This window comes from Xenopus laevis, chromosome 1S (genome assembly GCF_017654675.1).
Source record: "Xenopus laevis strain J_2021 chromosome 1S, Xenopus_laevis_v10.1, whole genome shotgun sequence".
Taxonomy (NCBI): Eukaryota; Metazoa; Chordata; class Amphibia; order Anura; family Pipidae; genus Xenopus; species Xenopus laevis.
The window spans coordinates 118,984,623-119,007,279 of record NC_054372.1 but is presented as its reverse complement, the minus strand read 5'-3'; the positions used below and the strand labels follow the sequence as shown (position 1 = coordinate 119,007,279).

The 22,657-nt window shown below is 37.5% G+C and overlaps 1 protein-coding gene and 1 pseudogene across 2 annotated transcripts; both read right to left on the bottom strand.

The window, feature by feature from the left end:
* The window catches only part of LOC108704844, a 30,149-nt pseudogene extending 21,378 nt beyond the window's left edge, over positions 1 to 8,771 (bottom strand).
* A 3,071-nt stretch (positions 8,772 to 11,842) lies between these two features.
* LOC108706962 lies at positions 11,843 to 18,107 on the bottom strand. 2 transcript variants are annotated; one of them, XM_018243829.2, is made up of 4 exons: positions 17,602 to 18,107; positions 17,217 to 17,327; positions 15,656 to 15,755; positions 11,843 to 12,579 (listed from the first exon to the last, which is right to left on the bottom strand). In XM_018243829.2, the coding sequence occupies exons 1-3, from the start codon at positions 18,082 to 18,084 to the stop codon at positions 15,681 to 15,683; spliced, it is 669 nt and encodes a 222-aa protein (XP_018099318.1). In that variant the 5' UTR covers positions 18,085 to 18,107; the 3' UTR covers positions 11,843 to 12,579; positions 15,656 to 15,680. The 2 variants fall into 2 exon arrangements, with proteins under 2 accessions (XP_018099318.1, XP_018099319.1); XM_018243830.2 differs by having other exon boundaries at positions 11,843 to 12,438.
* Positions 18,108 to 22,657: the final 4,550 nt, after the last annotated feature.

The window sequence follows — 22,657 nt, the reverse complement described above, 5'->3', positions numbered from 1 at the left end:
GATACCCTGGGCCGGTGCTCGTTAGCAAAAAAAAACAGCCTGGGGTACATGCAAGAGAGTGATCTTCTTCCTTCTTTGTTTTTGCATCTGTGAATGCACAGTACAGTTAAAAGCTGGACCTATTTGCTCAACTGCACTGGTTTTTGAAGAAAGAAGAAGGGAGGAAGAAGATCACTAGCTTGCAAATAACCTGGACCAATGCAGTCTTTTACAGGAGCACTGGCCGGGGTATCAGGTAAGTGATTACAATCCTTGTGTGGTGCCCTAACATTCAGTACCCACCATGGGTTGAACCTTTTCTTCTACTTTAACACAACATCAGTAATATCAAATACACATAGGGGCCGATTCACTAACTTCGAGTGAAGGATTAGAAGGTAAAAAACTTAGAATTTCGAAGTTTTTTTGGGCTACTTCGACCATCGAATGGGCTACTTCAACCTTCGACTATGACTACGACTTAAAAATCGTTCGACTATTCGACCATTCGATAGTCAAAGTACTGTCTCTTTAAAAAAAACTTCGAACCCCTAGTTCGCCATCTAAAAGCTACCGAAGTCAATGTTAGCCTATGGGGAAGGTCCCCATAGGCTCGGCTAACTTTTTTTGATCGAAGGATATTCCTTCGATCGTTGGTTTAAAATCCTTCGAATCGTTTGATTCGAAGGATTTTATCGTTCGATCGAAGGAATTATCCTTCGATCGTTCGGTCGAACTATCTGCGCTAAATCCTTCGACTTCGATATTCGAAGTAGAAGGATTTTAATTCCTAGTCGAATATCGAGGGATAATTAACTCTCGATATTCGACCCTTAGTGAATCGGCCCCGTAGTTTATGTAGGTGTTATTGCATGCATTATTACATCCAGCACATGCTTCCTGGACAAACTTTTGCTTGCTCCAGCTCCTTCCTTGAGGTTCAGTCAGAACACTGGCACAGCCATTCAGTGATAAGCCCATGCAGGGCCGGATTTACATAGTGGGCGCCCCTAGGCCCACTACCGGTCGTCACCCCTGTCCCCTCTAGGGGGACTGGAGCAATGGGGATTGGCACACGGGAAATTTATTAAATTATTGTATCTCCAGCGCATCCCCAGTGTTTTTGAACAAATGTGGGTGTGGTTGGGCAGCATGCCGCCCCCCTAAAATCCTGCCACCCTAGGCCCGGGCCTTTCCACAAATCCAGGCCTGAGCCCATGTGCAAGATCCCTAAGGGAAATATAAATCCTGGGTGGGTCGGTTTTGAACTAATAGCTAGCAGATATATGTTTGTTTTAATATTAAAACAGGCCATTCAGGACAATGGCATCCGCTGTGTTTCCAAGCTTGGGGCAGTTGAACTCTTGGCTACTAACACAAAGGAGCAGATTTATCGAAGTGTGAATTTAGAACTCACCACAGAAAGACTCAACCATGTTCTATTCATTTCTATGGGGTTTTTATCAAATGGTAAACTCCATTGATAAATACGATTCTAAAACTCCCATAGGAATAAATACAAAGTGGATGAGTTCTAAATTCCCATTTCGATAAATCTTCCCCAAAATGTGTGAACAGTGTTTAGTGGGTAAGTCACTATATGGTCTATGCTATGTTACATAATTTATCAACTATTTCATTCATTATTCTGAAATCAGCACATTCTTTACCTTCCCCAAATTCATTGATAATGACAGCAATTCTTTTGTTGTGCTGTTCTGTCAGAATATAGTTCAACAGCATAGTCTTTCCTGCACCTTTAAAATAAGAGGCATAAAAATAAACATTAGATCATGCATTTCTATAACTATCTCATAAACTATTATTTACATATAATAGGCTAAAATAGAGCTGATTTTATAATTAAAGTAAACAGAAACCACATATAGAACTAGATAATATTGTAGGAAGGACATAATATTTTTAAACAAATTTCAATTTAAATTAAAATTTTTCATTTATAGCCATGATGCACAAAAAAGGTTGTTGATAGTCGTACTTGTTGTTGCTACGCTCCCAAAACGTGGCCAATAGTTATTATTCTTTTCTCTGTTCACGTCTTAAACTAATATTTGTCCCAAAATCAAAATGTTCATTAGTTTGCTCGCAGTTCATATTTGTGACAAGGAACAAAGAGGAAAAAATACTTTAAAGGGGTTGTTCGCCTTTGAGTTTTAGTATGATGTAGAGACTGATATTCTGAGACAATTTGCAATTCGTTTTCAGTTCGGTTTTTGAGTTGTTTAGCTTTTTATTCAGCAGCTCTACAATTGACATTTTAAGCAACCTGGTTGCTAGGGTCCAAATTACCGTAGCAACCATGCACTGACTTGAATAAGAGACTGGAATATGAATAGGAGAGGCCTGAATAGAAAGATGAGTAATAAACACTAGCAATAACAATACATTTGTAGCCTTACAGAGCATTTGGTTTTTAGAAGGGGTCAGCGACATCCATTTGAAAGCTGCAAAGAGTCAGAAGAAAAAGGCAAATAATTATAAAACTATTAAAAAATAAATAATGAAAACCAATTGAAAAGTTGCTTAGAATTGGCCATTCTATAACATACTAAAAGTTACCTTAAAGGTGAACCACCCCTTTAATTGCTGCTGATTACAGATAACACCATCTCCAGTGTGTCCATTTCCAATATTTAACCAACTGTATGAGTCAATTATTTGTCTGCTCAGAACTTCAGTTTGTGCCAGGGATAAGGGAACTAACAAAAAATAATATGTTTCTAGGTTAGCATACCTCCCAACATTTTATAAATAAAAAGAGGGACACAAACTTTGACCACGACCATTTTTAGACCACACCCCTAATTAACTTGTTCATTTTACAAAATTTGGCAGGTTATGAAAGTTTGAACATATTTCTGTGCCAATTTCTGACTGCTCAGTGCAGAGACAGTTGGGACTTTCCAGTAGAAACGCAGGTCAAAAGCGGGAGTATCTGGCTGAAAATGTGACAGTTGGGAGGTTTTGGTTAGCAACAGTATGTGCTGCCATCAGAAACGATTCTTCCGATATGACAAAATAATTGGTCAAATTGACAAAAAGGTAATGTGGAATTTTTCAGCACTATAAAGTAGAACCCCCATTTTACATTTTTCAGGGGGAAAAAATGGTGTAAAAAAATGGTGTAAAATCCAGGAAAATGTAAAATCAGAGAAATATATTATGCATAATATATCGGTGGGACCAGAAAACAACAATGTAATATGAGGGAAAACTTAAAATCAAGGAATGTAAAATGGGGGTTCTACTGTATTTGTATTGTGCCGTTAGAGGGTTCCAGTGTTACTTGTGCAAACAAGGACCAGAGTTTTCTCAATGTAGGAACAAAGAAAGGCAAGTTTAGCAGAACCAAATGGATAAATATACCAGCTGTAACATTGAGTCCTGAAAATAGAGCCATATTTTTCACAATGTATAGACAAAACATGGGCTAATTTAGTAGAAGACAGTAGGTGAAATTAACTGAACATAATGGCCATATTTTTGACAAAATAGGGACAAAAGAGGGGTTAATTTAGGAGAAAAGAAATGGTGAAATTACCAAAAGTAATATTGTGTTTTTAGGTTGTATTTTTGAGGGATTGCATTATTTGAGTGTTTTAGCAAAGATAATTCTCAGTATTGTCTATGGCAGGGTATATTCTAGCTTTTTATAGTCCTGACAAATCACAGCTAACACGTATGTTTCATTGCCCTTTGAGTTCTCACAATGTAGAGGAAAAAACAAAGGTTAATTTTGGAGAAGACAATAGGTAAATTGATTAAATCTATTCTATGAAACAATGCATGAAATTACCAAAAGTAATCTTGAGTTTTTAGCTTTTTTTTTTTTTTTGCGTACTGGCATCAGAGGTTCCGTGTTTTTTTTTGCAAACAAGGGCCAGAATTTGTACAATGTTGAACAATTTAGGACAAAATAATGGGTATATTAACCAAAAGTAATCTTGAGTCCTGGTCCAGTGATTTATGTGGAAACAAGGGCCGCTTTTTCAAAATATAGGAACAAAACTTGGCCTAATTTAGGAGAAGACAATGGGTGAAATCACCAAACATTGAATTTTATGCTCTTATTTTATGCTGGCTTCAGATGGTCCCCAGTATTTGTTTGTTTTTCGCAAACAAGGGCCAGAGTTTTCACAATGTAGGGACAAAACAAGAAATTATTTAAGAGAAGTCAATGGGTAAATTGACCAAGAATTATTTTGAGTTTTAGGGTCTAGAGTATTTTCACTGTGGCAGAGGGATTTGGTATTTTTGTGCAATGAAGGGCCAGAATGTTCATAATGTAGGGACAATACAAAGGTTCATTTAGTAGAAGACAATGGGTAAATTGACCAGAGATAATCTACATTCCTGGTTTAGTGCTTTATGTGGAAACGACAGCCATATTTTTTACAAAATAGGTAAAAAAGAAGGTTTAATTCAGGAGAAGACAATGGGTGAGATGACCAAAAGTAATCTTGAGTTTTTGCACTAGTCCCAGTGGGTGACAATGTGTGAAATCCACCAAAAGTTTGTAGGCTCTTTTTTTACTCTTGCATAAGAGAACCCCAGTATTTTTGGGCACACAGAGGCCATATTTCTTATGAGTTAGGTGCAAACAGGGCTAATTAAGACAAAGACAGTGGCTGAAATTGACAAAAGTTTTCTTGAGTTTTTAGTCTTTTTTTGCATCAGCGGTTCTGAGTGTTTCTGTTCTAGAAATGGGGTCGATTTTTCACAAGTTAGAGACAAAAAAGGGCCAATTTAGGAGAAGACGTTGAGTGAAATGTGGATTCAGAGAGTCCTAGAAATGTATTTTAAAACAAGGACTAGATTTTTCACAACATAGATTACAGACTCCACTGGTGGAGAAAACATCATGTGCAACATAGCTCTTAGTATACCAATGGGTCAGCCCAAGTTACCAGAAGTCCTATTGTATTGACCCATTGGGGCAGATTTACTCAGGGGCGAAGTGGCTAACGATATTCCTGCGGGTGGTAACGATAGCATTACCACCCACAGGGATATCGCCAATTTACTAACAGGTGGAGGTGTCACTTCGCTAGGCATTCGCACTCTATCACAAGGCAACAATTCACTCTGGCAAATGGACGTTACTCCGCAAATTCAATGAAATGAGGATTTTACTGAATGTTACCTCTTTCGCCAGACTTGCCTTCGCCAGCTCAGACCAGTTGAAGTGCACTTGAGTGCATAGATCTTTCTCAATCTTCTGTTACTTACATCATATTTTTTAGGGGAAAAAGCTTCTAAGTCCAAAAAACGCTGGCGTTATTTCCTTTAGTGATAGCCTATAAAAGTCCTCAAAAATGTTTTGGGTAACCGAGTTCCCCCATACATTTTCTAACATATGGAACATTAACTATACAGTGGACTCATGTGTATGGCATTATAACAACTCTATTTTCTTTATTAAGGAATCAAGGAATTGTTTATTGTAATGTATTTGCTGCAATACATACACCCATTCAACTTTAAATTTCCTGCCTTATGCAAGACCTCCTGAGTGCAAGACCTCTAGCGAATTTGTGCAAGGCAGAAATGAACACTAGCGCATCTTCACTTTCAATTGCTCGCATTACCGAAGTAACGCTAGCAAAATGTTTCCAGCATTCAGCACCCACGACGAAACTTCACATTAACGATGTCTGAGCTAATTTTCCCCATGGCAAAGTGTAGCGATGGGTGCGAAGTGATCGCTGGCGAATTTTCACCCTCGAGTACATCTGCCATATGGTATTAAATCTGCAGCTCTGTAGAACTCCACTGGAGGGACACAAGTGCCTGGAACATTAAAGGAGGTGATGCAAAACCTAAAGAAGAGTGGACCTGTGTTGCATTAGCAGGTTTACAGTTTCTGAACTGAGTGAAAATACTTTTTCAAAAAGCATAGTGAGTGCTTAAAATGAAAACAGTCTGCATTTTGCCTTTATGATCACATCTAAGGGAGATAAACATTGTATTCTTTGTATAGAGCTCACATTCTACTGTTTTGTACAGAGATTATTCATCGCATCAGTCTTTGCAACGCTGGAGCTTGCAGTCTAAGGTCCCTGTTGCATTAACACATGTGATGGCCAGTTTGGACAAGATGTCTGTATGTTTTTGGTATGTGTGAGGAAATCTGTGTACAAGAGTGCTGCAAGACAGCAATATTAAACAAAACTGTTGAAAACTGTTGCCTTTGTGAACACTTTGACCCTAACACAAGAGTAGGATAGCGAATTTTAGAGTTAAATGTTTTATCACAGATAAATCAATTATGTTGGCAGAAGGCGTTATGGACAAAATGAAATAACCCTCATTTAAAGTGCAGATTTTTAGATAACTGGTCTCTTTTCTTCCAACAAATTGATCCTAGTCATGAAATTGAAATCTTAGGGATATTACAAATCTGATAGTTCTACATATAAAGTTTAAATCTTTCTTTCCCTTTTATTTTATATGCTTTGTTTATTTTATATGCTTTGTTTATTTTATATATGTTTGTTGAATCTATTTTCCTTTGGATTCATATACTATAAGTATATGTACTTACTTGTTCAATTCCTTGGTGTGTCATGCAGCAATGTATATTCTTCTTTTATGCTTGACATATTTAATATGTAATAGGAAAGAAATCCACGGCACACAGGCTGCTGCAAGCAAGGAACCCCTTGCACGTTTAATGCGGAAGTGAGCAACGTTTCGGGGTCACACCCCTTTGTCAAGCCTCAGGCTTGACAAAGGGGTGTGACCCCGAAACGTTGCTCACTTCCGCATTAAACGTGCAAGGGGTTCCTTGCTTGCAGCAGCCTGTGTGCCGTGGATTTCTTTCCTATTGGATTCTACTGTGAGGTGGCCGAACCTCTACCACTGAGCACCAGACTTCGCATCTCTACACTGGGTGTGCGAGAGCCAGCTATTGTTTTAATATTTAATATGTAAACCATAATCTGTTGTGTTTATGAAAACCTAATAAAACATTGTTGGAAAAATAAAAATTTTAGAGTTTGTGAAAGTGTGCAGTGTTTGTAATAAAACTTCTTAATGAAAAACTTATTACATTTGTGTAACACTATTATGGCCTAAAGGCTTTATGACCAGCTATAGTAATAGAGCACAGGCTACATTTGACCCTAACACAACAGGCTGTGCCTGCGCTATGTGGAAGATATGAAGTAATGAGGTAGTTGAGCTACAACTCACTAAGGCTACTATGCTCAGAATGAATAAAATGATGCCAGGGGGTTCTTGCAGTAACAAATCAGAACACAATTTATTTGTCCAAGACAAATGATCCACAGTGTTATACAATCCACAGAGGCACGGTATTGGCAAATGGTAATATGCCAGGACAGTTAGAGACAGCAAGATGTGACACCATGTGGAAGCAGTTAGGGTAGCGGAAGGTACGCTTCTGGGATAGAATGCACAGGTGTTGTATGGATCCCATACAGTGGAATGATTAGGGAGAATAAATCTAAATCTGATTCCCTATCCAGCTGTGGTCCCTACACTTTGACAGACTCAGAGCATAGGGGAGAGGTACTCCCTACTTCAATCCTTTTAGGAGCACAAACTGCTTGTGCTAATTAACCCCTCTATGTTACTCTCCTAGAGAGTACTATTAAAGGAACAGTTCAGTGTAAAAATAAAAACTGGGTAAATAGATAGGCTGTGCAAAATAAAAAAAATCTTTCTGATATAGTTAGTTAGCCAAAAATGTAATGTATAAAGGCTGGAGTGACTGGATGTCTAACATAACAGAACACTACTTCCTGCTTTGCAGCTCTCTAACTCTGAGTTTAAGCAAGTTAAGCAACTTTAAGGGGGGCCACATGGGACATAACTGTTCAGTGAGTTTGCAATTGATACTTACAATGCAGCTCAGATTCAGAATCAAACAATTATGACCCATGTGCCCCTCCCTCAAGTCACTGATTGGTTACTGCCTGGTAACCAATTAGTTGAAACCAAGAGAGCTGCAAAGTAGGACATTGTGTTCTGGCTATTATGTTATATATTACATTTTTGGCTAACTAACTATATTAGAATTTTTTTTATATTTTGTGCAGCCTATCTATTTATCCAGTTTTTATTTTTATACTGAAAAATTCCTTTAAAGAGTTAACATATCTCTGGCTAAGCCTCACTCACAGGGTACCTGATCCCTGACCAAGGAGTTATCCAAACTTGATTTGAGTTGTTTTAAAAAAATTTAAATAAAATTTTCAAGATTTATCATGCCATGGCCCTTTAAGAATTCAAATTTGACTATTCACCACCTAAAACCTGCCGAACTGCTGTTTAAGTCAAAGGGAGAGGTCCAGGGATCAATTTGGTGATTTTTGCAGCCTTCCTGACATGTGAGTTTTTTTGCAGAGAAAAAACTGGAATTGAGTTTGATCGAATTCGATTCGAGTTTTCAGTTGTTTAAATTAGTCCGAATTGGAAATATTTTATTTTATTAATACATTTTGATTAGTCGAATTTTGAATTTATGGGAGCAAAGGGGAGTTTTAAAAAACTCCCACGAATTCTAAATTCGACCCTTGATAAATGTGCCTCTGCCTGTGAACATTTTCTTTAAACAGGTACAGTATTTAAAATGCTTTATTGTTTAGTTTTACTTCATGCTTGCCTAATCAACATGCAAAGAAGTGAATGTATGGCCTTTTCAGTGGTTGTAGCTCGTATGATGTTACTGTCTCACCTTGCATTAAACTTTGCTCAAGTTGCTTTTGCTTCTCAGGTTGGATATTCAGATTCTTCTTTATAATCATCCTTAGTATAATAGATTTTATTTACATATTAGAAATCTGGTGCTAGGTGCAGAGCACTGGTAGGTGCAAGGCATCCAAAGGGCAAACGGTAGGTTTGGGGCTCCATTGCAGCTTGTGCCCGTTGTTGGCCCCTAACTTGTGCATCTGAATGCAGAAAAGTGCAGGGCATGGAACAAGTATGCATTTTATGTTATCAGATCATTTAGGGGGCTGTGCAAATTACACTATTGATATTTGAATGGACCCTGACCAGCTATTGATCACATACATGTCCCAGGCATTTTCACAGACTACATAAATATATTATTGTTTGTCTGATTTTGTAGTAGTGTACATTGTGGTATTTTTACCTTTGTCAGGAAGGAGACGAGCTAAGTGATTTAGATTTATTCAAACATCTAGCAGGCTATAAATGATCAACTTCACAAAGGAGAATCAAATCTATACCAGGTGAGGGCAGCAAAGCTGCATGCATTTATGACAAGTAATGATTCTAAATTCAGTACAACATGTCATTTTTGCTTGTAATATTTTAATATCATAGATATATGTTTTTATTTTGCTCAGCCCTTAGATGGCCCAGTAAAATTACACTCAAGGGGGTAAATTTATCAAAGAGTGAAGTTCCGCCACTAGAGTGAAATTCCGCAGCTCACAATTCATTTCTATGGGATTTTGAAAGTCATATTTATCAATGGATGAAAGTGAAAGTTCACCGTTTGATAAATATGCCTTTAAAAATCCCATAGAAATGAATGGAAAGTAGCGGAATTTCACTCTAGTGGCGGAACTTCACTATTAACTTCACTCTTTGATGAATATACCCCAAGGAGTTCTACGAGGCTTGGTGAGCAGAACAGTTTAGGCCTCTACAGCATCATTCAATGATTTGGGGGCCGATTCACTAAATTCGAGTGAAGGATTCGAAGAAAAAAAACTTCAAATTTCGAAGTATTTTTTGGGCTACTTCGACCATCGAATGGGCTACTTCGACCTTCGACTACGACTTCGAATCGAAGGATTCGAACTAAAAATCGTTCGACTATTCGACCATTCGATAGTTGAAGTACTGTCTCTTTAAAAAAAACTTCGACCCCCTAGTTCGGCAGCTAAAAGCTACCGAAGTCAATGTTAGCCTATGGGGAAGGTCCCCATAGGCTTTCCTAAGTTTTTTTGATCGAAGGATATTCCTTCGATCGTTGGATTTAAATCCTTCGAATCGTTCGATTCGAAGGATTTAATCGTTCGATCGAAGGAATAATCCTTCGATCGTACGATCGCAGAATTTGCGCTAAATCCTTCGACTTCGATATTCGAAGTCGAAGGATTTCAATTCCTAGTCGAATATCGAGGGTTAATTAACCCTCGATATTCGACCCTTAATGAATCAGCCCCTTGGTGTTGTGCAAAATTCCATAGAAGGCTTGGGTGATAAAATGATGGATTAATTAAATTCTTGTGGTCTAGGCATTTTTTAGACCTCTATCAGTTAATAGCAATACAAGCGATATACAAACAGGCAGAAAAGCCATCTGCCAACAGGGCTTGTTAGAGTATCACAATGTCCTCTTGTTCCACTGAGTTAACGTTTTGTAGCTTAGAAATGGTAGGTTTATATTTTGATCTGGGAGTCACCTTGATTTCCTCCGTCACCTGCAGTGACATAATGATAATTACAATATAAGGTCATGACAAAATGTATGACAATGTAAAAAAAAAAACATTGCACACAGATTTAGCAAGAAAATGCCAGTTGATTAACTGCAATGCCTGTGTAACCTCCAGGCCTGGATTTGCGAAAGGCCAAAAAAACCCAGGCCTAGGGGCAGCAAAAATGGCGCTCCTGGTACTTTAAGAGCCCGAATTTCCGGTTTTCAAACCCGAAATGTGGCTCTGCTAGCGCAGAGAGCGCAGTTTGGCTCTCTGCGCTAGCGTACTGGACCACTCTGCCACCATCGTGGACCCCCCTGGACCCCCTCAGGCGCAAAAAAGTAAGCGCACCAGAATTTTACCATTGTCACTTTATGACTGAATACAGGAGGGTATTAGAAGTAATTTCATCATCTATATAAAAGAACTCAGTCTGCAACCTTGTGCCTTTGTGGAACTCCTTGGTACATTTGTAATTTCCATACCTAGTATCTAAATGTGTTTTGCTTTCAGTTTTACCATGCTCCCATATCAAGGCTTAATCATGTTTTGTCCCATCATATTAAACAGCAAAAGAAATCTTCCCATGCCTGCCATTCATATGCATATTCTGCATTTTGACTAACGTTAACCTATGCGACACAATAAAGCCTCTCATAAAAATCTGCTGCTGGTGGGGAGATTAGAATAAACTTTCCTAACAAATGGACAATTAATTAATCTATCTAGGCTAAAGGTCCCTGCATTCACTGTTATTGTTTTTTGTTATTCTTCATTCTGCTTAGTCTAGATCAAAGTGACCAGTTAAATCACAACTGAATGTGCACTTTGCCCTAGTTGGAAGGGAAGCCTTATTTCCCCTCTCCTGTTGTATCTACAAACTCATTGAATAAAAGGAAAAAAAGGGGGGTAAAATTGGGTGTATTCACTGATATAATTATACATTTAAGAAATATATTTTGTACATTTGTTTATGTTTCCCCAATGTGGATATAAACATAATACACACAGTTTTTTTTTCTACTAGAGATGAGTGTATAGAATTTATGGGTTTAAATTTACCTAGCAACATTAGTGGTCTTGCAGGAAATGCAGAAAATGGGGGATATCTGCAGCATGTACTTTTTGAGGGGTAACAGCTGGTGGTTTGCATCTGATACAGATGTTGCATGTTTTATAGTAAATAAGTGATGTATATATAATAAAAAGTTCACATGTGGCATATTTGGTAATTCAGGTGTGCCTGTGTCAAGACTGCTGTCGAGGGGTAACCACTTGCATAGAGAGTGCAATTGAACTCTTTACACTAAAAGAGACACATTTCTAGTTTAAAAAAGTGCAGCTCATAGGTACATCAGGAGCTGTTCTTCAGTGCCTAATGGCAAAAGCACCTCATGGGAACAACCATGCTTGGGGTAATTTTTTATTTTCTAGAACTCTCCAAACCCTTTTATTTGAATTCTAGACTGTAACAATATAACAAACAAAATATTCCTGGTACCTTGAATATAGAAGAATCTAAGCTACTTACCATGTTGCAAGTCTGTCCCATACATAACATTTTAAGTCACAGAAATGAACACAAGTACAACTGATACATATATATTTTTATGTGCAGTACAGTATAAAGTTCTTGCTATTCTTCTAGCTGAAATCAGCAACTATATAGTAATATAGTAGGTCTGCTCTACAGCAGTTTCATAACCACATGTCAAAATTCTCCATTCTTAAATGTACAGCAGTAATAATAAGCAATTGTGAAGCATAACAGAGATTTAAAGAGGAGTGCAGACAACAGGTGGGCAAGGAGAGAATATATGGGGGCATTAATCAGGTACTTGTTTAAGCATGTGAAAGGAACATGTGTAAATCAGTGCATATTTAAAACTAGGATAAACAAATGGTGATTGATATCTACTGTATAAATAAAAAAATATTTTCATGGAGAGACAAGCAGGAAAGTCCATGAAAAAAGGCAAATGCAGCTGTCAGTTTGCTGACTGTTTTGCAGGATTTCCTGTAAGCAAAATAAACAACAATTTTCTTGAATGTAACGGGACTTCATTGCACTTTATTCATGTTAAGTAACAGAACAGCTGAATGTTGGTCATAGATCTGGATAAGCAGTTTGCCAGTCTCAACCAAACTCCCCAACCATCTGAGGAAATGAGAACAATTGTCAGTCGAAAGATGGAGGGACAGTAGAATGTGGCCTTCAGGCTAATGAATCAAATACAGTATCTATAAGGTTATGCAGTGTATAGCTTAGTAAGAAATAACTCTCCAGTGCTTGCTCTGGACCACTTAAGGGACCAGTAAGAACAAAAATTAGAATTATTAATTCATTTATTTATATATAGTACATGTAAAAATCTTTTCTTTGGAGCAGAAGCCCTGGTTTATATTGCAGTATGGTTCTGCTGTATTTAGCCATCTATTATCTGTTTAAACAAAATCACACTTTTTATTGTATTCAGTGAGACTTTAGACAATATATATTCATGACTTGCACCTTGATACATCTATTTGCTAAGATATTTTTATCGTTTGAGTTTTATTTCTATTGCTCAACTGCTCTCTTTGATAAATATACCCCTAGGCCTTCAAAGAGTTAAGTTAGAGATCACCACAGTCCGCTAATGTGAAATACCGTCTCTCTCCATTCATTTCTATGACCTTCCCCATAGGCTAACATTGAGTTCGGTAGCTTTTAGATGGCGAACTAGGGGGTCGAAGTTTTTTCTTAAAGACACAGTACTTTGACTATCGAATGGTCGAACGATTTTTAGTTCGAATAGTTCGATTCGAAGTCGTAGTCGAAGGTTGTAGTAGCCCATTCGATGGTCGAAGTAGCCCAAAAAACACTTCGAAATTCGAAGTTTTTTTACTTCGAATCCTTCACTCGAAGTTAGTGAATCGGCCCCTAACTGTCTATACCTGGTATATGCACTGGAATCATTTAACCCTAAGGTTCCTAAGTCTAAGTTGAGCCAGCCCAGTATTAAAAATCGAATACAGGTATGGGATCCATTATCTGGAAACCTGTTATCCAGAAAGCTCTGAATTACGGAAGGACCTTCTCCCATAGGGGTATATATATCAAAAAGTGAAGTTAGAGATCGCCACAGTCGCCTAGAGTGAATTCCGCCACTCTCATTTCTATGGGATTTTTAAAAGAGTATTTATCAATGGGTGAAAGTGAGTTCATCCTTTGATAAATACGCCTTTCAAAATCCCATAGAAATGGAAAATCCCATAGAAATGGAAAATCCCATAGAAATGGAGAGTGGCAGAATTTCACTTTAGAGGACTGTGGCGATCGCTAACTTCACTCTTTGATAAATATACCCCTTAGACTCCATTTTATCCAAATAATTCAAATGTTTAAAAATTATTTCCTTTTCTCTGTAATAATAAAACTGTACCTTGAAATTGACTAAGATACAATTGATCCTTATTGTAAGCAAAACTAGCATATAGGGATGTAGCGAACTGTTCGCCGGCGAACTAGTTCGCGCGAACTTCGACTGTTCGCGTCCGCCGCAAGTTCGCGAACGTCGCGCGACGTTCGCCAATAGGCGTTCGCGTCAAAATCGGTCGCCCATTCGACCATTCGATCGCTAAAATCGAACGATTTTCGTTCGATTCGAACGAAAATCGTTCGATCGAACGATTAAAATCCTTCGATCGTTCGAATCGAACGATTTTCGGATGATCGAAGTTAAGTTCGCGAACAGTTCGCAAATTTTGCCGGTGTTCGCGAACGGCGTTCGCGAACACATCGGCGGCGGTTCGCTACATCCCTACTAGCATATTGGGTTTATTAAATGTTTACATGATTTTGTAGTAGACTTATGGTATAAAGATTCAAATTATAGATAGATCTGTTATCCTGATAACCCTAGGTACCGATCATTCTGGATAACAGGTCCTATACCTATAATGCAAATATCTCTGAAACTGTTAAAAATGGAAAATGAATGTAAATCAGAAAATTGCACAGAGAAGCACCCTAAGTAAGTTCACATAAAATCATTTTTGGGGTTTAGATCAAAAAATTTATTTCAGAAATTAATTTCTTATTTTTAAGCATACCATTTTTATTAATAGACTATGGGGCAGATTTACTAAAGGGTGAAGTGGCCATCGCTAGCGAAAATTCGCCAGCAATCTCATCTGCATGGGACATCGCAAATTTAAAAACAGGTGTAGAGGACAATTCACTAGCAAAAAAGACTATCGCTACAGCAATTTCGCACCCTATCACCAGGCCAATTTTTGCTCGGGCAAATTGTTACTCCACAAATTCATTGGGTGATAAGATGAACCTACATCCTCCTCAATCTTATGTCAGTGACATCATATTCTGTATGTCGGAAACTCATAAAAGTTGTAAAAAACGCTGGTATTTTTTCATTTTTAAAGCTGGATTGCCTTCAAAAGTCCTAAGTTTTTGTTTTAACAATTTTTTTAACCAATTTGAGGGGCATGCCACATTTGTTTTAGGGTGGGCTCATGTCTAACTCATCAGAGGATCTCTTTTGTCTTTATTATGCTTCCTTGGAGATAATATAATATAATAATCTAATAAGTAGCAACTTCAATTATTTGCACCAATATCTCTAATAAAGATGTCCATACGACCTATATGTACCCGCCCTATTCAAATTGACCTAAAAGTAAGAGTACAAAGGAAATTTCGTGAAACTAGGGTTGCGATCTTTTCACCCGGTGGAATCCGGGCAGGGGGTAGGACCGTGATGTGTCGGGGCCTTGACGTGTCAGGGATTGACGAGATTGCCACGTCAACCATAGGAAATCCTGCTTGGAAAACCGGGCACGCAGTTTTGACCCTGGTAGTCTTTCAAAAAAACGGGCTGTTCGGGTCAAAACCGTGCAGGTGGCAACCCTAGACGAAACTTCACATTTTAGAGAATTAGCGTAGTGGTAACAAATTTACGCCTGGCGAAGTGGTGCGAAGTGTGGTGGACCGTTCACTGGTGAAAACTTGCCCTTCAGTGAATTTGCCCCCTTTTGTCCCTGTGTTAATCGACTTTAAATAGATCTTATGCGGTGCAGTGAGTTTGTCCCCAGAGGACCAGAAGATAATACCAAAACAAAGAATAATACATTCAGATTTTGTTTCCATCAGTTAGCCTATGCATTGCATTTCTGGCAATTAAAGTTCACCAGTAATGTAAAGAAGAAAGGTTCTTTTCTTTTAGAATACTTACAATAGTTGATGGGTATATAATGGAACTACAGTATAGCTACAGTTTTTTCTCTAGCCCTTTCATTATTCTTTTCTTTACTTTTCTTTTTTCTTAGTCCAGTCTGTATAAAAAAAAAAACCCATTAGGATTGACAGTAATCAAATTATTTGAAAATCTATTTTATTTAAAGGGCAAGTCAACCCCAAAATAAAAAGCTGCCTAATAAAAGAAAACATAATTCTAAGCAACTTTCCAATATACATTAAAAAAAAAAAAGCTTTTAAAATTATTTGTAAAAACAATTGTTATTGAAAGTAGCATTTGCTTAACTCCTTGTCTTTTTTGTTCCCGAGCAAAAGACAGGTCTGTTAATCAGCTGCCTTGTCTTACATTGTTTCAAAAGTCTAAGCCACCAAGGCAGAGAATAGACAGACAAACACTGTTTTCAATAGCAATACGTATACAAATAATTAAAAAAAAAAATATTGGTTCTACACCTGATGAACTGCAACTCACAGAATCTGCTGACTTTTTATGTAATAACATCTGGAGGGAGGTTTGGTGCCTATTACTCATGTGGTAATCTTAGGGGCACATTTACTATTGGTCGAATATCGAGGGTTAATTAACCCTCGATATTCGACCCTCGAAGTAAAATCCTTCGACTTCAAATATCAAAGCCGAAGGATTTACCGCAAATGCTTTGATCGAACGATTGAAGGAAAAATCGTTCGATCGAACGCTTAAATCCTTCGAATCGAAAGATTCGAAGGATTTTAATCCATCGATCAAAGGATTTTCCTTCAATCAAAAAAGCTTAGAAAGCTTATAGGGAAGGTCCCCATAGGCTAACATTGGTGCTCGGTAGGTTTTAGGTGGCGAAGTAGGTAGTCAAAGTTTTTTTTAAAGAGACAGTACTTCGACTATCGAATGGTCGAATAGTCAAACAATTTTTCGTTTGAATCGTTCGATTCGAAGTCGTAGTCTAAGGTCGAAGTAGCCAAAAAAAACCTTCGAAATTTGATGTATTTTTCATTCTAATCCTTCACTCGAGCTAAGCAAATGTGCCCCTTAATCTTCCAAAGCATCCAAAAACAGTTTTTGCATATGTAATTCTAAGCAACTTTCAGTATATGTTGAACATTTTCTGCGGTTTTTAATTTTTTTTGTAAATGTTATTGCTCTTAAAAGCAGTAGCTATGTTTATATTCTCTGCACCACTGGTTCTTATTCCTGAAACAATGTGGTATAAAACAGCTAACAGACCAGAGAAATGGCATCTACTGCATTGTTTCAAGAAAACTAGAGAGGCATAAACAAATACTACTTTCAGCTCAATTATATTTACAATCATTTTAAAACCACTGAAATGTATAATTAATGTATTAGTTACCTAGAGTTACATTTCAGTATAAAAAAATAGTTTTTGGTGAAGGACTCAGTAACAATATTGTAACTTGTAACATAGTCCGGCTGTGTTATATTTAACCACCACACATCTTACTAGCTACTCCACCACACCCATCAATAAACTAAAGTGTTTTTAAATACATGCTTTTTAATGCTAAAATCTTTTACATACCTTCCTCAATAATCTTTGAATTTTTGCTTCCTGGGTATTGATCCGCTTTTGATGGATGTCCACAACTGCCATGAGTGCCTCTATTCGGATATTTTGCCTTTCAAGGAAGGACTGTAAGGGGGTTGGGGTGGTTAACTTTTGCTGAACATGCCAAGCAATTTTATAATTTTTGCTTAAATAATGCAAGTAATACACATTTTTGGGTTTAGTACTAAGAATAACAATCCTACTCAGTGCTTAATAGCCTATAATGCAGAAAATACCATAAGCTTTTAAACTACATTTTTGTGGCATGAATCATGTTTCATTCTTAAACAGCACTGGAAAACAAAGGATTCGAATTTGCTGAAACAAAGGGAAATTTCATTAAAAGAACACAAGTTACCAAAATCTCAGCAGTGCTGGACAAGGAATTACTCTTTTTTCTCATATTCACAGCTTTTCGCATTCTTCTTTCCAAAGGCTTGATCTTGTCCTCCAAAGATGCTCCATGTAGCTGCACTCTGGCAATCTCTTCGCTCAACTCATCAACAAGCTGGGGCATAGTGTCATTGCTAATGTGGCTTTTTGCTTTTATGGTAAGATTCTCTCCAGCTGTAGCAATCTGGATCACCTTCCTGGACATTTCTGCCAGAGACATGTTGAAAATATCCAGCTGCTCAAAAATATTCGTAATACTTTCCTTTGTGTAGTTTACTTCTTTGTTGAGCATGGAACCAAATTGAAGAAGACTTTCTGAGAGCAAACCAACTTCATCTCCATGATAAGGCAATTGTGAGCCTTGTAGTATATGAATGCCATGGGAGGCTATACTTTGAAGGTGCAGAGAATAAAGCAGAATGAATGTGCAGCAGCATCCCATTGTCATCCCTCAGAACTATTTGAAACACAAGAGAGTCTGGAGAATTGGACCCTCTAGGTAGAGTAGCAGGAGGTGTTCGAATAACACTCAGTGACAGGAAGAGAGACAGAATAGCAGAATTTTTTTTTTCTCCTTTCAAAATTCCACAGGGTAACTCTTTGCTTGCTAAAGCATCTTTAGATCCTGGAACCTTTATACCACTTTTGAAACATATCAGCTTCGCTGAAAGCATCTCGTTCATATACAAAATAAAAACATAATCTGACTTCAGAGTAGTACATTTCAATGAGTACATATTACTGCATACCATTTGGAGAAATCAGTAGTATTGTATTTCCTATAGAACAGCTATATTTTATTATGAGTGTTAATTGCTTTTCAGTAGTTTTTAAAACTTATACTTATGATATTTACAATTGCCATAAGTGTTTTAAATGTAATTTTGGTATACTTTTATTCCAGTTAAATAAAGCAATGTGGGTTTTTATTTTAAACTTTAGATTTATCGAACAACGTTCAAAATGTATTTACCACTACAGGTAATAGACATTTATATATTACATTTAATATATACTGTGCTTTTGTGTATATCTAATTTTATGTGTGTATTAGTGATAATAATTCCTTTTGCATGTCACTTTAATTTGGGCTAAAGTGATACAAACTAGGGATGTACCAAATCCACTTTTTGGGATACGGCCGAATCCCCAAATGCTTCGTAAAAAATTAGGCGGAATATCAAACCAAATCCTAATTTGCATATGCATATGCAAATTAGGGGAAGGAAAGTTAAAATGTGAACATTTATTTTTTTTCATTCCATGTCACGTGATTTCCCTCCCACTCCTAATTTACATATATTGTACTGGGTCGGTTTGAAAGGCAAGTGTGGGTTTGGTGAATTCCAAGAGAACGCAACCTGCCCAAAAGTATGAAGTTTGGGTTATTTTTGTGTATTGAACTTGAGACTCTAGTTTCAGTGCAAATTTTTACAATTTCGTGTTGCCTATGGCAATTATTTGTGGAAGGCTTTCCTTTTTTAACACAGTAGTGCAACTGTACACAAACTGAGATCTGTACACAATTTGTTTGCTAGGATGGGACTGGTAGAACTTCATTAGCCTGCACAAAGCCATAACTTCAACGAAACTGTGGTATGAACGTGAGTGCTGGATGCAAGCCAGGCCTGATCACTCAGCTACAGCCCAGCCTGTGGCTGAATTTAAGCAAATGTCAACAGCAACGTTCCAACATTTAGTGGAAAACATTCGAAGAAGAATAGAGGCTCTCAATGTTTGTACCACTGTTGGTCTTCCCTTGGCTTCTATAATGCTCTTGGTTTTCAGGTGACATGTTGGATGGTTAACAATCGGTGTTAATTCAGGCAAAGCTGGGCCAAGGCATGTCAAGGATTCCCATCAGTGGTTCAAACATAGAGAGTAACTTTTTGGCTTGGTTGATTTTTTGTATATATTTTATATCTAGGCAAAATATTTAATTTTAACTTTGAACAGAACATACTTGTTTTATGCCAGACTAGGGTTTATTGAATTGTTTATTTTTTGTCACATGGCTTATGGCATGTAAGAGTAAAGAAGTTTTTCCCCAACTATATGGCTGCCCCCAGGGCTAAAAACAGTATTTTGGGGGGCAGCCTGAAGGCCATTAATCTGGCACTTAGAATGAATGATTATGTTCTCTCATAAATACTTCTTGGCTCACAGCCTGGAGGTCAGTTAGGATTAGATTTGGTGGAACATTGATATGCTGTACTAGATATTCTTGGAATTTCAGTAGGGTGAATGATATTAAAATGTTTCCATATATCTAACTTTGTTATGAGCTATAAGGAGTCTGACCATAAAATGGTGTTTGAACCCAAAAGATTTTGTAAACCATTGGGATAAAATATATAGCTATATGCCATTTCAGTTAGATATTTATTATGACAAGCAATGCCCCTGTATTTTTAAAGTAAAGTAGAAAGTTTTGGGTTCATTTAAATAAGTTCAGTTTATGTACAGGGGCGATCCTGGCCCCTCTGCTGCCCCCCCTCCCCCGGAAATTTGCTCTTAAAGTACCAGGAGCAGCATTTTTGCTGCCCCTGGTACCTAGTGGGGCACTGCCGCCTGAGGCGACAGCCTCAACTCGCCTCATTGGCGAAGCACCCCTGTTTATGTAACACATATATTAAGGGTTTTTCTTACTAAAATCTAAACATATTTAGTAAAACAACTTTGACCAAACTCCCAACCACAATTTTTCTTTATTTATCAATAAATGAACTTTAAAAAATTTTGGTGCGTGAAAAAAAATCGGAATTGTACATTTTGTTTTGGATTTGTACGACACCTGGCACAGGTAATGATACCTTCCAATTGTAAAAAGGGCATCTGCCATTGACTTCTACATGACCTCAGCAGGTTTGAGATGGAGTACTTTTTTATTTAGAAGCCTCGGTGTATAATAAATCTCAAAATCTCAGTAACCCCCTAAATATTTTTTGCTTCTCAGTACATTTCCTTTGTTGTCTCTACCTCCTCAAACTCATTGGCAACAATCTTACCACTTAGCGTTTTTCAAGTAAAAAATCTTTTTGAGGGGCCAAGTAATCAGACCTTTCACTGATATGCCTACCTTGAGGTCAGCTCTATGGGGGGATCCAATCTTTTGGCCCTTGGGCCAGTGATCAGATCATAATTGAATCTATGCAGGCTGTGGGGATGAGGACCACATCAACCACAATGTGATCCTTGATGTGGCTGATTTTCAGTCAGATATCAGTTGGGCAGGCCCGTTGGGTGGCAATAAGCTAACAACTCATTCGAAAAGAAAGCTTTTATCTGCCAGTGTATGCTCACTTTACAGGGGCAGATTTATCAAGGGTTGAAGTTCGAAGTTCGATGAGATTTATCATGGGTCGAAGTTCGAAGTTAAAAAAACTTCGAACTTCGAATTCAAAAAGACCAACCGAATAGAGGTTGAAGGTTTTGGGGGGTCGAATTGGTCCGTATTCAAATCATACGATCGAAGGAATAGCGCCTTCAATCTACTACGATTCAAAGTTTTCCCCCAACAAAGTTCGATCTCTCAAACTCCACCAAATGCCTCCATATGGGTTCTAGGAGGTCCCCCATAGGCTAGAACAGCAATTCGGCAGCTTTTCGGTCGAAGTTTTAAAGAGACCGTACATGATAAATTTCGATATTCGAATTTCAATTTCTAATCGAAGCTGGACTATTCGATGGACGAAGTACCCAAAAATTACTTTGAAATTCGAAGTTTTTTACTTTGAAAATTCAGTTCGACCTTTGATAAATCTGCCCCACAGTGTTTAGCATGATGCTAAAACTCTTTGGGGAGCCTTAAACAATAATTTTAAATAAACCTTTTTCACAAATATTCTTATTATTTTCTTTCCATTTGACTGGGAATCCTAAATTTTCTCCTAGTTTTAGAGAGATATAACATAATAAATGCATTTGCCTGTATTATCCACATTTACCCTGTAAGTGAAAAAATATTTGAAAGGTTAGTGTGCCTTTAATAGAATATTTAATATGACTAAGTGTGCCACTAATTCTGTTGTATTCTCAAACAGAATAAAGTGCCCTTTTGGTTTATTTGTGAGCATTGTTCACCTTTAATACTACAGCAGATACATGGCACAAGAAATATTTATGAAAATGTTTTGTGTTTGCTGATCTATAACAGATTTATTTACAGATGTTTTGTAATTATTTCTTTTGATTAATATTCCTTTTTCCTAGACACCATCTGAGAAAAGCTGACTCGTGCACACATCACCTAAGGAAGTAAACAAAATTAATGGCAGCACCTTTGCATTTTTCTCAGTTATATTTATTGGGTTTTAAAATTTTTACAACGGGAGTACATAAACATTCTGATACATCTCAGTGCGATGAATAAAACCTATGTGTGAAAGACTACTATAAATACTTTTAACCTACAACCTTATTATTTTCATTGAAGTTCAGCATATTGAATGAGACTGCCGGATAATTATGCAGTCACATTGTAAGAAATAGGATTAAGGGTTTGATTGAATCAGAGGAATAAGGAAAACTAGACACAGCATTTGTGTTATTCATCCATATTTAACTAAAGGCAGGTTTTTAATGGATATAATATACACCTTATTCTTTTATTCAAATACAAATTTATGATGAAATTGTATGTTATTTTCTGCACACAAATATTTTCTTTATGCTTTAGAGCAGTGGTTTTCAGCCTTTTTTTCAGGATGAGCCATATTTTAAGGCCCAACATTTTGTAGAGGCCCCCCATTCTGCAGTTGTTCTTACAATATTCAGGGCAGCCAGTAATTTTTCTTTCCAAATTTCACTGCAAATCGCCTTCGATCTATGGGGCAAATTCACCAAAGCGCGAACCAACTAACCCTGGCGCAAATTCACCAGCGTGACGTTATTTTGTTACTTCGCCCATTTACTAACAGGTACTGGCGTAAATTCGCTAGCGAAGTGGACCTACTCTAGCGCTACTTCGCACCCTTACGCCAGGCGAAGTTGCGATATGGCGAAGGGACATAACTACGCTA

Coding starts and splice junctions, on each gene's coding strand:
- LOC108706962 (XM_018243829.2), bottom strand. CDS start 18,084: ATGACAATGGGATGCTGCTGCACATTCATTCTGCTTTATTCTCTGCAC. Junction 17,328..17,601: donor CCAGCACTGCTGAGATTTTG/GTAACTTGTGTT, acceptor ACCCCCTTACAG/TCCTTCCTTGAAAGGCAAAA. Junction 15,756..17,216: donor TTCAAAGATTATTGAGGAAG/GTATGTAAAAGA, acceptor TTTTTTATACAG/ACTGGACTAAGAAAAAAGAA.